At 36.7% G+C, this 17,656-nt stretch overlaps 1 protein-coding gene across 2 annotated transcripts in view; it reads right to left on the bottom strand.

Annotated features, from left to right (window-relative positions):
- Positions 1 to 6,074: 6,074 nt before the first annotated feature.
- LOC147076747 (uncharacterized) overlaps positions 6,075 to 17,656 on the bottom strand; it is a 28,343-nt gene continuing 16,761 nt past the window's right edge. Inside the window, exons 2-3 of one of the 2 annotated variants that reach the window (XM_085940446.1) lie at positions 13,716 to 13,872; positions 6,075 to 9,317 (exon numbers count right to left, since the gene is read on the bottom strand). In XM_085940446.1, the coding sequence (XP_085796572.1) occupies positions 7,671 to 9,317; positions 13,716 to 13,856 (1,788 nt within the window). In that variant the 5' untranslated portion in view covers positions 13,857 to 13,872 and the 3' untranslated portion in view covers positions 6,075 to 7,670. Of the gene's footprint in view, positions 9,318 to 12,463; positions 12,596 to 13,715; positions 13,873 to 17,656 lie in introns of those variants that run through there. The other variant, XM_085940447.1, reaches the window with a different exon arrangement.

Here is a 17,656-nt window from a genome sequence, read left to right on the forward strand (position 1 = left end):
GCAGAAGACACTAATTCGAAAAAATGAAATATTGAGTTAGTACCAAAATGTTCCTTATTTCAAACTTTACCGTCTGGAAACCTTCTTAATAAATAAACAGTCTTTATTTTAGAGTCATCATTTTTACGATTACTTAATAAACTCACATGATAGACCATTATTTCAAACATTTTAAGTCAAATTACTAAAAACTAGTATTTTCCAGTTAGTGTGTTCTGCCAGAACAGAGACGATATAGCCTATCGGAATTCTATTTATTATCTGTTCTGTGGTTTAGACGTATAACTTATTGTAACAATTATAAAACCTTAATATATAAATATGATAAATTACCCTCAATAGCCACCAATAACTGCAGATGACAGCCTTGTGTATAGAAAGATGCGCAGGTTAATTATCGGCCAAGTAGTCACTATGTCAGTTTGTCAAAAATTAATACGATCCAAGTGTTCATGATTTGTTATTCATTTGTTCATTTGCTCAAAAGTTTTTGTGTTCTCGTAAGTTTATCTTATAACAGTATTGTTATTTAGTTTATTGTAAACATACCTTTTATGTCTGTTTTATAAAACTAAATGAAGTTTTATTCATTTATTAACTACATATTATATAGTTTTTGTATGACTAGAATTACAGTGAATTAAGTGTACAAATAAATACATTTTGCATATGACGAATAGAGATTTAATCATGTAACCTATCCACTGCGAAGAAGCTGTTGGAAGACATCTCTTCACCAGACTGTAAAAATTATAATATGAAGTGTCATGGCTGCCGTCGTGGCGCTGCGATATATAATGAAGGATTGCCAGTATTGGGAGACATTTACAATATGAATACAATACCAGATGACAATATTTTACCAATCTGTCGGGCTATATTTAGTTACGAGGGTGGTTCAATAATTCCTTAGAAAAGCCGACAGGTGGCGCGACTAGTACTGTAAGCGGTTTGTTTCCATGCAGCGGCACTACCGATTCAGTATGCTGCGAAGTTTCAATCAGATTGGTCGGGTTGTTGTGTGTTTCTCGTACATTTAAAAAAAAAATTTGCTTGTTTACAAAAATGGAGAAAATTGAGTTTAGAGCTGTTATTAAACATTTTAATATAAAAGGGTTAACAGCAAAGGAAATAAAAAATGAGTTGGATTTAGTTCACGGCACATCTGCTCCTTCACTTGCAACTATTTATAACTGGTTAAATGAATTTAAACGTGGTCGTACATCAACAAAGGATGAACCACGCTCAGGACGTCCTGTAGAGGTGACTACACCAGAAATGATCAATAAAATCCACGATATGGTGTTAAGTGACCGAAGGTTAAAGTTGAGTGAGATAATTGAGGTTACAGGGATCTCAAAAGGTAGCGTCATTTCTATTTTACATGACAAATTGGGCATGAAAAAAATTTCTGCAAGATGGGTGCCGCGTTTGCTCACAGTCGACAATAAACGCAATAGGGTGGTGGCCTCTAAAGCCCTGTTGTCGCTCATGCAACGCAATCCGGATGAATTTTTTCGTCGCTTTGTGACTGTAGATGAAACATGGATACACCACTATACTCCCGAGACGAAAGAACAGTCAAAGCAGTGGATTGCGAAAGGCGAACCATGTCCAAAGAAGGCGAAAACCGTAAAATCAGCTGGTAAGGTTATGGCTACTGTATTTTGGATGCACGTGGAATTATTTTCGTTGACTATTTGGAAAAAGGAAAAACAATAACAGGGGATTATTATGCATCTTTATTGGACCAGCTAAAAAACAAAATTGAAGAAAAACGGCCTCATTTAAACAGGAAAAAAATCCTCTTTCATCAGGACAATGCCCGTGTTCACACATGTTTACGATCAATGGCTAAAATTGCAGAATTGAAGTTCGAATTGGTCGACCACCCACCGTATTCGCCAGATTTAGCCCCCAGTGACTTTTTCCTTTTCCCAAACTTAAAAAAATGGCTAAGTGGACAACGTTTTTTTTCAAATGAAGAAGTCATCGATCGGACAAATGCTTATTTTGAGGACCTTCCGAAAACTTATTTTTCTGACGGTTTAAAAAAAATTGAGAAACGTCTAAACAAGTGTATTGAGCTCCAAGGAGATTATGTTGAGAAATAAAAAAAAAATACAAAAATAAAAACTGTTTTAATGCTTTTTTCTAAGGAATTATTGACCCACCCTCGTATATGGTAACTTAAAATGTCAAAGAATATCTACATGTCATTGCAGCGACTTTATCATCAACCTTATTATAGGCCCAGTGAGCTCATTTTGTTTTTTTTCTTCGCAGTAGGTTATATCGCACTCTCGCAACTAAACCGCCACCCAAATTTACGTGTTTTGAGTTAATTACTATGTTTCATTGTCTATCGTTCATAGTATATGTACCGAAAACTTCATATCTCTAAGTCATCAAATTCAAGTCAAAACTTCATTCAATATCTAAACATATTTCAAAAACACAGTACAAAAATGCGAAAGGTAAAAACTTCAAAGCTGATTTTCTCTGTTTGACGTTTTTTGGATTGTGGCAGTTTAATTGCGATGGTGCGATATCACGACTTATAATCCTGCTACCACTTTTTGCATTATTAACACGTTAAACACTTGCAGCATGCACAAATAACGAATGTTAGATGATTGAAAGGCGAGGGGAACAAAGAGGAACGGGCTAGGAGGACTGTAGTTCTCGAAACGGCCACGATTCACGTTATACTTGCAGTGTCTGGAAATTTGTACGTATACAATTCGCCGTATTACACTTCACCGTGAAATGTTGTATCGGAAATATATGGTCATATATTAACCCATTTGCTGCGTCCAACTCAACTGGTGCATTGCCCATCATCAGGTGGCTATTAGATATAATAAGCATGTTATTTAAATATGGTAATTAAATATTATTTAAAAGGTCCGCAGTGTATGGGTTAAAGACCGTCCAACATCTGGGTCGTATAGTACTGAGATAAAATTCATGTCTAAATAAAACACGGTTCTTGTTGGTTTACAGGAAGCCAGCGGCAAACAAATTTTGAAAATAGCCGGTATACTGGATTATTTGTTAGGTTAGGTTAGGTTTTCATTCTTGAATTACATGAATTTTGCCAAAATCGGTCATGAAAATTGGCACGGTTCCCGCCTGGCTTTCTGTTAACCGACTTGTACCTGAAACACTTACATAATACGTAATAAAAACTACCGAAGTACTACAAGGGATAGATAGTAGAAAATAGGTATGTTATGAAATTGGAAATACAGAACAATGTGTAATTTTTTCATCTCGGTGCTATAGTGATATACTGTCATCTCTTTCCGATAAGAAAGCTCACGGTGAACTGTGCTACAGTGAAATGTAATACATACAATATACATGTAACCATACTCTATAGCAGGGTTTCCCAAACTATGTTCCGCCGAACCTGAATAGGTGTTCCGCGACCATTTGGAAAGGTTTTATACACTGCAACACATTTAAAGATCTTCTACTAAATATAAGTAAAACTAAGATAATTAAAGAATCTACTTCATATTGAAAGGCGAGTGATAATCAATCTCCAATGATGTTTATGACGTCAATTATCTAGATAGGTCAAGGCTCCCACAAGGGAGATAAACACACATCACAAAGATGCACTAATAGTAAACAAATTTCGCCTGCGGCGCTGTTTCACTTCAAGTACACTAACATTTAATAATATGTGGTTTTGCCATACTAACAATTTTTGATTATTGTCGATATTTGACATGTCCATAATTGTGCATATCAACATAAAAGTGGGTGTATTAAAAATACAAAAAATCGCTAAAAATACCCTTAATTTTACCTCGAACACCATTTGGAATATGCAACTGTAGATCGTCACATTGCCTTTAACCTTAGCGATCAGTAGAGGGTCCGCCAAAGATCCTAGCCTGGGGGCCCACTTCGGGATGTGGGGGCCATGATCTAGGTACAGACGGAGGACCATCTTTTCTCACACCGTGCGCATGAAAAAGATGGGGTATATTGTTTTTAATTGACCGGCTGATAAGTCTTGTCAGTTTAACGACAGTTGCCAAAATTGGCTGAATGGTTAGCTGCGCTAATAAATAACCTACAAAATAAACCAAGTGTTCCTTTAAAATTTCCGGGTTTGCGAAGTGTTCCATTGCAGAAAAAGTTTGGGAAACCCTGCTCTATAGCAGTGTTTTCCAAATGGTGTTAGAGATAAAATTAGGGATAGGGGTAAAATTACTAACAACCACCTTGTACGAAAGGACATGGTTATTATTAATAATTCTAAGGACTAGACAATTTCCATGAAACCTACTCTCAAACAGTGGTGGTTTCAGGTACATGGAGGTCTGTGACTTTGACAGGTTTGGAGGCACCCTTGTGAACATGTTGCCCGTGCAATAAAAAGCACACTACAATATCTACGTGCATGGATTCACTGTCACCAATAATGTGTATTTTAAACCATCGCAATAGTAATTGTTTACACGTAAAAGTGCCGATTGTCTCGCCATCTCATTTTTCAAGCGTAAGCGGAACGCGATGTTGTCGTTGTATCGTGCTATTTGACAGGTTCGTGGATAATCGGTAAATGTCAAAATCTCCTGTGCTGTGTAGTTCATATTTATTCCGGCAGGTTCACCACTATCGTTCAACTATGTATACGCCAATGACGTTATTAATGGACAACGCACTCAATACAGTAGCTAGCAAGTAAATTCGCACATGTATAGGTAGACGTCACGCAATTTCCATTATGCGATATCACGCATCGGGAATTTATAGCAATATGACCTTTATTGTAATGGCGTTAGAGCAGTGTTTCCAATGTCAATGTTCATTTGAGCGAACCGAACCGTTCGGCAGATCCAACAAAAAGCATCAGGAATTTATAGCAATATCACCTTTATTGTAATGGCGTTAGAACAGATTATGCCATTCGGCAGACCCGACAATAAAGTGAGTTGTCATTTTCTTTTCCAGATGATTCGTCCATATTAATGTCATTGGTATACGCACCCACCATGCAAGTACCAATTATTGTGTGAAAATTCAGAAGCTTCTGAACTTTTTTAATACGTGCATGCAATCTTGCAACTTGTAGGTACTTACTAACAGCAGTAAATCCATGTACGTGTAAATGGGGTATTACAATACAACAATAGCTGTGTTGTCAATATACTTTATGTTACCATCATTGTCAAACTAAGATGTTGTTACTTTGTAATAAAACGACAGGGTCGTCTGGTTTAATGAAAGATCGCCACGGCTCTCAAAAGTTGTAGTGTTTGTATTTGTACCTTCATTAGCCGCCCCTATTCAATGCATGACCTACCCACCCCCACGGGACGTCACTGATGATCGTGTACCTATTGGTTGACCTAAATAAATAATAAACTACTATTAATTATTAATAGATTCCCGTATGGTATAACATTGTACGGGTGTTGGACGATTCGGTGCCGGGACAGCTGGGCGCTACGCAATTGAATGAAATTCGAATAATTACAAGATAAAAAGAACTTTTTATATACCTACCACGTTTTTAAATTTTCTGTTGAACCATATTATAAACTTGACAATTCTATGTATTAAAAATTTAGGACAAATAAGGCAATTGGCAACAAATCATTTTTTTGCTATTTTGCAACAAACAAATATAGAATACTGAAATGTCATTTTGATTTCCATAGTAACGCACGTATATATTAATAATTTAGTTGCTAGGACCAGCCCCTTAGCAACCAATAATAGTGGATTGGATTACGGATTTCTTCCGAAATAACTTTTCATACAAAGCAGAATTAACTGAAAATGAATTCAATTCTACTTAAAGATGGCTAAAAGTATTAAAAGAATGCATTGGCATCGTGTTCTGATATATCCTAAAAGTTTCAAATGTGTAGCTAGTCGGGAAGTTGGTTAAAAATCGATTGCAAGATTTGTATGGGATAAACAACCACCGGACAAACAAGAATACGAGCTAAGAAAAACGTGGTAAAATAAATAGACATTTGTGTATTATAGGTAGGTACTTGACAAAACAGAACAGCCAGGGGAAAAATAAAACATTAATTATTGTGGAATCTATTTATTCATAAATTATAAGTTACAAAAGAAAGAGTATGAGACCGTTAGTAATCGAGTGGCAATAGTTACGCATGATTATCAAAATCAAATAAATAAATTTGAGGTTTTTACATCGAATGGCCAACATGCATTGATTCATTGCCGACTCAAGTTGAAAGCCGATACATTCACAACGAGTGGTCCTACTTTTTCCGCCCCTCCCGTTGTTGTCTGTAGATGACCTGTCATTGTTCTATAAATAGAGTGCTCATACTGAGGCGTCTGTCATATTCACACAGGGTATGGTTTGATTTGGATAGATGAGTTACATTATAAATAATACACTAGCATTAACACATTCTACAAATGTAATGCATAGATCAATGCTTTTGGATATCGATATTACCACCGGTTTTTGTGTGAAGAACTAGTCTGACTTTGACAGCTGATGAATAACAGGAATGTATATTATTTATAATTTATTAATATATTTGATTTGCGAATTTTTTATAATTCAATTTGAAACGAGAAAGGGTGTATGTCAAGCAATTTGGGATCTGATTTTGACAGCTGAAAAGTGGACCACTCGTTGCTTGTGCAAAAAGTTGTGCTCAGGCTTTATTAATCTTAAGATGGCGGTGATTGATTACATTACAAAATTTTAAACACTATATATTAAAAAAATGCATTATTTACATTAACAACACTACAACAGGTCTAGAGGCCCAATGACAATAGTGTATTCAGTAATATAAAAGAAACAATCACAAACACCCAGGCTTTGAGAAAATCACATAAATATACTGTGTTCTCTCACCGGGATCAAACCTGAAGCTCCCGAATGAAAGAAGAGCCTTACGAACTGCACCACGTGGTAATTTTTTGTATACTTAATATTCTTATTATTATTTGTTAGTTGACCGTGTTCCTCTCTCCCATGGGTACTTTTTATTAGTCTGTAAAATCAGTCAAAGCACACTTGAGTGCGTGGCGATTTCAGTCTTAGGTATCTATCTGCTTTTGAGATATTCCCAGGCGTAAAAAACTTAGAGTAACTCCCAAATGTAGAGCCTCGTGATATGCTTGATAAAGACCCAGTGCGGTGCGTGGTGGTTGGTTTGTTGGGGTCTATGTTTGTGTTGGTTCCGTAAAGATTTAGGCATTTTAATTATAATAAAACTCCAGACGATATCAAACACACTTGGTGAATTTTGGGTGCAGATAGTGGGGGGAAGGAGCGTTTTAGTTTTAGAAACGACTGTGTTGACATAAAGTAGTACTGTAATTCATTTCTTAACTCAATGCCCATAACTAGGCTTGGGATTTTTAGGTGCTAAAAAATGAATACCAGGTACATATCGCAACCGGGGAATAATAGTGGCACAAGTCCAAATTTGTCATTTTTGAGTTAAGTATGCAGAATGATTTTGCTAACTTACAGTAGGTATTTGTTATTGGTTCAAAATGTAGGTACTACGCGATGGGAGCATCCTTCTGATAACATTTTAAATACTTACCAAGAAAACGTAATTGCACATTTTTTCCGTAGCGCTAGCTTATTGTGACAGCACGTAACGTGATGGTAATGCGTTGCACCATTACAAACAATATTAATTATTATCGTCGTCACTATGATGTGTCTTTCGGTGCCTTCTCAAATGTACAGCTTGTGTGCACGTGTATTTACAGTCATCACATTTGAACGGTTTCGTATCGGCATGAATCAATTTGTGTGCCTTCAGAGGTCCGTTGCCTGTTGTTTTAAAAGGGCACACATCGCACTTAAAGCGCAAGTCGCCAGTATGCAACTGGTTATGCCGTTTAAAGCTGCCCAGTGATCTACATTTGAACTCGCATCGGTCACATCCGTACGGTTTTACTCGGCTGTGGGTTAGTTTGTGTCTTAGCACCTGTGACCTTTCGAAAGATTTATAGTCACATTTATCGCATTCAAAGCGTTTCTCTCCCGTGTGGGACATCTTATGTCGTTTTAGTTTATCTGCAAGTTTGAACGAACTCTCACACACGTCACACTTGAATGGCCGTTTTACTGAATGTTTGAGCTTATGTATATTCAATCCACTACTAGTAGAATATTTATTTTCACATTTGTCACATTTAAATGGCTTCTCGCCTGTGTGAGACATCTTATGATTTTTTAAAGCACTTGACGTTATGCATTTAAAACTACACACATTACATGCGTGCCGCTTTTCTTTCGTGTGCGTCATATTGTGAAGTTTTAACATAAAAGCTAATTTACACTTATAACCACAAATATCACATACGAAGGGTTTTTCGCTACTGTGAATCGTTTCGTGTGATTTCAAATTTCCTGGCTTATTACAGGAAAAATCACATTCTTTACATTTGAAAGGTTTTTCTTTCGTGTGAATAAATTTGTGCAGTTCAAAGTCTCTTAAAAATACAGAAGAAAACTTGCACAATTCACATTTGAATCGTTTGTCAGATGTGTGACTCATTTTGTGGGCCTTCATATTACCTGACTGAGAACACGTAAAGCTACACACATCACATGTATAACGCTTTTCACCAGTGTGCATAGCTTTGTGTGTTTTTAGATGAGAAGTTCGACGGAATTTTTTATGGCACTCATCGCATTCAAATGGTTTTTCGCCAGTATGTTTCATTCTGTGTGTCTTTAAATTTCCAGGAGTTTTACATTTGTAGTCACAACTGTCGCATGCGTAAGGTCTCTCTCCGCTATGTGTCAACATATGTCTGTTTAAATCACAGTAATTTCCAGTTTTGTATTCACAACTTTCACATGTATATAGTTTTCTTTTGCGTCGTTTACTGGGTTTGTTGACAGCATTCAAAACTGACTCTTTATGCACCAATCTATGATTTTTTAATAACTTAATCGTTTCAAATATTTCAAAGCAGACACTACAAACAAAGTTATTTTTATAAAAATTTGATCTATCTAATTTAACAGTGGTTACTAACTCAAGTAATTTGAAGTCAGCTTGCTCAATCCCTTCATAATAATTATTAATTTCTTTTTTAAGGTTCTGTTCATCGATCTGTATTTCGTCATAAGTTGGTTCTTCGTCAAGCAAATTTGACGAGTCTTTGTGTACAGAATTGGTCATATTATTCTTTTCAACATAATCTTGAACTTCCTTTTTAACATCAAGCTCGTCGATTTGTACTTCATCATAAGGTACGTGGGTTTCTGGAGTATCCAATGAACTTGCCATAGAAGCGTCATCTGCTTCGTCCGAAGAAGGAATCTATAAAACAAAAAAAATGTATTATAGTTCAGTTATCAGTGACTTACCTAAGCAAAGCAGACATAGACTGTCGTCCCCATTTATTATTTTTACAAATTTCCCGAAAATTGGTTTTGTAGGTAGCAGTGGCGAAGGGTAGAAGTAGGCTGTTAAAATCCGACATAAATAATGCACACTAAACTTTGTCAATTAAGCATAAATTTGTTTTCAATGAACCATTATAATCATGTCATCATAATCATCATAAATCATCAGAATAATAATTCACATTCACATTTTGAGAATGTAACATTCTATAATATACCTAATTATTGAAAACACCTCAGTAAGATCATTAAAAAAATATGATTTTTTCTAGTGGGTCTGTATCTGAGGGGTATATAGCGCCATGGATCCCAGGTTCGAATCCTGTGACTGGCAAGTACCTACACATATTGTTTTTCAATTTGTGTAGAGTCAGAGTATGTACCTCATTGCCCTTACAAAGGGGAGGCTGACAGGGTTCTAGCCTCGGAGCCCGGGCTCAGGAAGGGCCCGGCATGGCGAGTCGACCAGATAAGTGATATAAACACACATCACAAACTTTCTAATAGTAATAAAAAAGTCGCCTGCAGCGCTATTTTTTTGATAATGTTATTATTTAAAATTATATGGTTGTACGATACAATTTTGAATTGTGTATCGATACTTGATAACTCCATAATTCAAATGGATGTATTCAAATATACAACAATACTAAATATAAACATTAATTTTACCGCGTACACCATTTGAAAAACGCTACTGTAGAGCGTCACACTGCCATTACCGATAGGTAGAGGGGCCCGCCAAAAGTCTTAGCATGTAGGTCCGCTTCAGGATGTGGGGGCCATGATGTACCTAATAGGTTGAGCAAGCGGCTAACATCCGTTTCTCGTAAAAACAAAATCTGTTGATACAAACCTCCACTCTGTGGAGCCCCATAATATGATCCTATTAGGATCGGACATGGTCGAAGATAATATATTTGAGGTATTTTCAAGTTATGTAGGTACCTATGTTCAATATTTTGTTTGCATTGAACTAAGACTACAATTTACAGTTAGTTGGTGTTGGCTAGTTTTTAAAAGTCAATTAAACCCTGCCTCAACCCAACCTTAATAGTTTTGGTATGCTTTGGGCAATACGACAAAATTGTGCACACTTTTTCATTCATACTTATTTGTTTTCTTTGGATGAAGAATAGATATATACACAATATATTGTTGGTTCATTTTTTTTAAATTCCAAACTAAACCAAACTATAAAAGATAAAATATTTTATATTTTTATCTATAAATAGGTACCTACCCAAAGTTATGTATGATTTCATTGCATCATTTTAGATATTTTAGAGATAGATGAGTATTTTTTTTACTATTATCTATTATGGCTTGGTTTCGCAGAGGTTAATTGAATTTTAAAAACTAACCAACACCATTCTGTAAACTGTAGTCTTATTCAATAAAAACAAATACGTATGACTGACAAAGTTTAATGTGTACTATTTATGGCTGATCTTCACAGTCTACCTCCACCCTTCGCCACAGGTAGGTACCTACCTAACTATTTTTTATTTTTTATTTTCGGATCCCTATCATAAAAAGACAAATACACGAAAAACTTTTAAATTCATATAAGTACACACCATCAACTGAGAAATAGTGCATTTCCATGAAATCTGGTCGAAAACGGGTCTAGGACGATTTGGCGCCGGACAACTGGACGCCACGCAATTCGAAATAGACGTTAGATACTTATAGGTACTTAAATATTATTATTTATATTTAAATTATTATATTATGGTTTAATAGTTGGCGAGAATTTAAATATGCACACGTAAATAATGATTTAATCGTCATATGTTTAAGTTCCAACGAAAAAAAGAGTTTTTTATTTTATATAAAGTCTTGGTAATTCTCAATACGCAATAAAAAAAACATTATATTAAGAGTAAAATGAATTAAAACGACTAAGTAGTAGATAAAAACTGATTAAAATTCCTCGTCTACGTTCTGTATGCGTGTCTACGACATTGCGGCGTCCAAATGTCCTGGCGTCCAGTTGTCCCATTCCCTCTAAAACAGTGATGGTTTTAGGCAGGTACGTGGAAGCCTGGGCTCTGGCAGGTATGGAGGTACCCAAGGTGAAAATCTTCCCGTGCGATAAATCGACACAAAGCACTATAATTTTGTAATAGAATACAATTTTGGCGAGACTAGAAAAAAGTTGCTTGAAAGATATAAAAATAAGTTTACACGTTGATTTAAAACGGAATTTATTGAATTCGCCGGTAAGCAGTTTTGGCTGGAAGAGGTAAGTACATGGCCCCCACAAGAGGGGGGCCGACATGGCTCTAGCCTGGGGGCCCGGGCTCAGGAAGGGCCCGGCGTCACGAGTCGACCAGATAACTGAGATAAACACAGATCACTAATTTGCTATAATAGTAAAAAAAGTCGCTATTTTACGTCAATGTTATTATAAATTTAAAATATTTGGCTGTACTGTTACGTCCCCAAAAAGCGGGTTAGTTTAAGTAAAATAGATTATCACTTTCACTAGTTACTTTTAGGTTTTGTAATTACAATTTTAAATAGACTTTATACGTGTAAACGTATTATTTATAATCACTATTGGTATATTGTATTATCGTTTTATATTGCAAGTATGTAATGAAAACGTATAATGTAAAGTTGTAATGTCGAAATTAAAAAAATAACACCTAATATTCTTTTTTCTTTGATAAAATAATAATTTTCCAAAATAAATAATATAACACATCTTTCATTATTGCTTACTCCGTCATACACCCCTGGCATAAATTTTTATTTCAATCCACTTTATTTCCTTTCAAAAAAGCCTATATCCATATGATTGACTTTCAAAACCTACTCAAATCCGATGTTAAGTATCAAAACCTACCTAAGTGGATTTTTAAACACTAAATAACTTTTTAAATGTTGCTTTTACATTAGTTACCCGGCAGGTGAAGTGTTATTATCTACTTCTTTATTCATTAATTTTAACTTTTCTTATATTTTGCAATAATTAAGCCCACAGCAGTTTTTTCGCTTTTGTCAACAATTGTGTTCGTGGAGTTAAGCAGGTTTTGATAATATACGCCTCACTTGTGTTTTCTTTTTTCTTTTAATTCTAAATTAATCATGGAAGATGCGGTTCTGTAAGGCTCCCGGCAGCTAGAATCCTGGGGATCTTTTTCCCGATGATGCTGGAGGTCTCGAAGAAGACGTCTGCTTGTCACTTTTTCTGTGATAACATCCCACTGAATGACACCAGTTGTTACGTCCCCAAAAAGCAGGTTAGTTTAAGTAAAATAGTAATAAACATAAAAAATAAATAAAAAAATAATAAGTTATAAACTTTCACTAGTTACTTTTAGGTTTTGTAATTACAATTTTAAATAGTCTTTATACGTGTAAACGTATTATTTACTATTTTATTATTATACAGAGGACTATGGAAATAGGACTCTGTTAAAGTCTTTTCTGTTTTGTCAGGAATAGCGAAAAGAAAGCGGAAAACTTCACAGGAGATATCAAATTGAAAGAGAAGAACTTTTGATAGATGTTTTGATTTATTGAACGGAGAAGAATTACAGTAATACAGATATTACAACTGACAGAGAGCCAATTTACACAATACAAATGGTACAATGGTTGACAGAGAACTAACAAATTAATTACGTGTGCAATGGTACATATATTGAATGAAATAATATTCTAGAAACTTCTAATTATCAACACAAATAACATTATATTATTGTTTGTGGTTTTCTGGAAATAATTAGATCATTATTTTAATTGACAATATTATTGATATCAGAGAGGATGGTGTGGTTATCAGAGGAAGTTGCGGTTTCTCTAATTAGAATCTGTTATCTGCTTATTGATCTTATGCATAACAGTACGATGCAATTTTTAACTGTGTGCCGATACTCGACAACTCCATAATTCAAATGGATTTACATATTAAAAATACAAAAAAATCGCTAAAATACACCTTAACTTTACCGCGTACACCATTTGGAAAACTACTACAGTTCGTCACCCTGCTTTTACTCTTAGCGATAGGTAGGGGGGCCGCCAAACATCCTTGTCTGGGGGCCCGCCTCAGGATGCGGGGGCCATGGGTAAGTACATTAACAAAAAGGGGCATCAGAATTTCTCAAATTCTCCGTTATAAACAAAATACCTATACGTTTTCAACACAATATGACAACGCGTAAGTACTATAGTTTTGCCGATTGGACTGGGGTAGACAAAAAAGATGGCAACACTGAGGTAATTGCGTCACGCTGGACCGGGGGATATGGAGCATGCAGTGTGACAGAACGACGTAAGAAAAGAGTAAATTAATCACCTTATGTCCAGTTGATTCGTCGTCAGGATAAGAACATTCCACGGCGTCAGGTTCTTCTTTGATTGGAAATGCGTCTTGTCCCGATTCGTCATCGAAGTCTTCTTCCGGAGATTCCATATTCTCACGTTTTATGTTCGCCATTTTGAAATGATGTGTTCTGCAAAAATAAGAGCAATTTAACTGCTTTAGTTGTGGTAACGTAAAGCTAACTAAAGGATTTGAATGTACGATGAGAAATCGTCATGAAATATTTATTATAAAGTGGAGGTTGATTAGTCATTCGTTATACAGGGGCGGCACAATATTATAATTACAGGGTGGTTAAAGAAGGAATTAATTATTATAGATCCACCAGTATAAGTTTTCCGCTATGTGAGTGCACCACATGCTAAAATTTTGACATTAATATCATTCAATACTTTTTATACTGTGGTAAGCTTATTTCAAATTTAGTTCTTAGCAAAACTATTACTAGTATCAAAAACAGCGACATCAGACACCAACACAAATTTTGTCATTAACAGCGAACCACTCGAACGTGTGACCCATTATAAATATTTAGGTACATGGGTCAATATGGGACCAGTCTCAGGAAATAAAAACTAGAATTGAGATCGCAAGGAGCGCCTTTCTCAAAATGAGACGCCTCCTTAGCAATCGAGATCTTAACCTAGGTCTGAGACTGCGTATGGTACGTTGTTATGTGCTCTCAATTCTTTTCTATGGTATGGAAGTATGGACGCTAAGCCAAGAGATGTCACGGAGACTTGAAGCTTTCGAGATGTGGCTGTATAGACGCATCCTCAAAATTCCTTGGACTGACCGGGTGACAAATGTTGAAGTTCTCAATCAAAACCAGGAAACTACAATACCTCGGCCACATTATGAGAGGACAAAAATACAGCATTCCCCAACTCGTCATTCAAGGAAAGATCATTGGGAAGCGTAGCAGAGGACGGCGCCGCGTTTCGTGGCTTAAGAACCTCCGTGATTGGTACGAGTGCAGCTTCACCGAACTGTTTCGGGTAGCAGACGACAAAGATAAGATCGCCTTGATGGTGGCCGACCTCCGCTAGGGGATGGCACAATAAGTAGAAGAAGCTTAGTTCTAAAAGTGGCGGTTTTCCACGAAGCAAACTATGTAGTCGTTTCATTAGAAAGTAGGTATCGACATTTTAGTTTAAAAAATCTTGATTACATTCATAACTATTGTTTTATTTTACCTAATATATACCTACTGTATGCGGGTACCACAGAACAGATAATAAATAGAATACCTATTGACTATATTCAATACGCCGCATGGTGAAACAGGCTTTTTAATGTGTGAGTGTCCTACGAAAATGAAGCACGCATTATGCGCGTGCAATAGTGTGTGTAATACACCAACATTAAATGAGCGTACATGCATAAACCGAGAGCAGTTTTTAGTATTCGACGTAAAACGTATTCTTAACACGTGTGTAAGTTTAACCCGGTTCTTCCTTACTCGAGTCGGTTACCTGTTTCGCCTTACCCGTTATGTATTTCAGTTCCCATTATTTCTGAGTTCCCTGGCGGGTACATACACGATAGACCTCAGTGACGTCCCTAAACAAAATTCCGCCCCATTTTTTATACAGTATTTTTTATCAGTGACGTCCCGTGGGGGTAGGCAGATTGAGCGTCGCTTGGGGGCGGCAGTTACTCGAAGGGCGGCAAATCGAAGAAAATTATTTTGAATATATAGAAATAGCTACCTAAACTTAGTAATAACGAAAATATCTTTCCATTAAAAAAAATCCCTCACTGGTTTTGTCGGGTTCGCGATATCTAGTTTACTTCCGTTACCCTTCGACGTCCTTGGTGACCAGAAACAACACGTGCAGATTTGCGAATAATTACTCTGATATTTTGTTAGTAATGTATCCTTAGTCCTTACAACACATTTCTTAGATATTGGACTGATGCAAGGATGATAAAAAACGAGGCGGCATTTTGGCGTAGCCTAGGGGCGGCATTTTATCTAGGGACGTCACTGTTTTTTATCATCCTTTCGTGACTAAAATATCTAAGAAATGTGTTGTATAAATACATTACTGACAAAATATATACTACAAAATCTAATTTAAATGCTATCCCTGCTTCAATAGAAATATTGCGAGTCCTAGGTTTCAGATACATTTAAAAATACACCTGCAACTTCCAAAATTCGAGAGTGACAGGGAAAAAAATTTGGAAAATGTTTAAATTAGGCAAGTATGTACTGTCACCAGACAAAAAAAGAAAAGACCCCGGCGCGACAGTTTCAAATTCTAGATCAGCAATTTAACAAAAAAATATATCCGACTTCCCTGTAGAATGTTTAGAACCTCTGACTTACACGAAAATATTACAAATAACATTTCGTAAACGGTCATTCACAAAGATGCCTTTTTATTACCCGGCTCTAGGGTAGAAGCGGCCCGTAGCGGCCCGTCCGAAATGTTTGTCCCGTTAGTGAGTGACCTGCCCTTTCTCTTCCCCTCCGTAGGATGGACCCCGCCAAAAATTAAAAGATGATTTTTGAAATAAGGACAATTCGAATCTACCTACAACGAAGTGATGACATAAAACCAGCGTCACGCCGGCGGCGGTATCAGCCGTGCAATGGCGTGATCAACCGTGCTTCTAGCCAATTACCAAACCAATTTTTAATTATCAATAGACATTGTGATGAATATCAAAGTGCCCGCGAAATTAAATAATGTGCAAACGCGTCCATGTGAAAAAGAATGCAAAGTGAAGTGTTGTCTATTGGAACGCCGCGTGCCCGCTGGCTACCGACATACTCCGCGTGGTCCCTGTTATTTAAATGTTACTTTATCTCAGTCATGCTAAACCCTTGTATTCCTAACCTGTATAATTTAGTGTAAATAAACCGAGCCTGCGCAGGGCTATTGGATCAAAAAGTTTCTGTGTTATAATTCACCCCGTCAGTAATGACGTCACACACATCCCTCTAACCGATATGATACTGGAGGAGGTTCTACCACCGACATACATGTGAGCCCTCTTCTTCTTCCCCGTATTAGTACCTACCTAAGTATAATAAAAAAATATACACGTGTCATTGCTGGTCATCAAGGACGTGACCTCCAAGGACCATGGAAGTAAACTGGACATCGCGAACCCGACAAAAAATACAGTCCTGTTAAACCTTGTAGGTATGTTAATTACTTAATACATTTTGTTTGCAACCAGTGAGCTGATTTTTTAATGGAAAGATATTTCCGTTATTACTAAGTTTAGGCAGCTATTTATATATAGGACATGGATTCTTCGAGGCGCCGCGTGGTGTCCATATGCTCCAGTTAAGGGACGGATATGGCCAAAGAAGAAGAAGAAGAATGATTCTCCTCCATTTGCCGCCCTTCGAGTAACTGCCGCCCCCAAGCGACGCTCAATCTGTCTACCCCCACGGGACGTCACTGTAATAAACTATTGTATGGATACATTACTAACAAAATATATATGTATCTACTTACCACTAATTCATACAAAATTAAATTTAGATATAAAAAGCTAAGAGAGTCCAAGTGCTCGGCCGTGGTGGTTTCGCGGGCGCGGCGCGGTGGCGTCTTGCGAAACTCAAACGTATTACCGTGTGTATTATGCCCCAAAAAAGACACTGTCTACGAACATTTCACACACGGTTATACGTTTGAGTTTCGCAAGACGCCGCCGCGCCGCGCCCGCAAACCACTACGGCTGAGCACTGAGGTTCTATGTGGTTGATATTTTACTCACATTTGGTTGTACCCACAGAAAAGATAATAAATATAATACCGATAGGCTATATTCAATACGCCGCATGGTGAAGCAGGCCTTTTAATGTGTGAGTGTCCTACGAAAATGAAGCACGCATTATACACGTGCAATAGCGTGTGTAATACACCAACATTAAATGAGCGTAAATGCGA

Source organism: Rhyacophila brunnea, unplaced genomic scaffold (assembly GCF_057557595.1).
Source record: "Rhyacophila brunnea isolate RB1 unplaced genomic scaffold, BYU_Rbru_1.0 scaffold_13, whole genome shotgun sequence".
Classification (NCBI taxonomy): domain Eukaryota; kingdom Metazoa; phylum Arthropoda; class Insecta; order Trichoptera; family Rhyacophilidae; genus Rhyacophila; species Rhyacophila brunnea.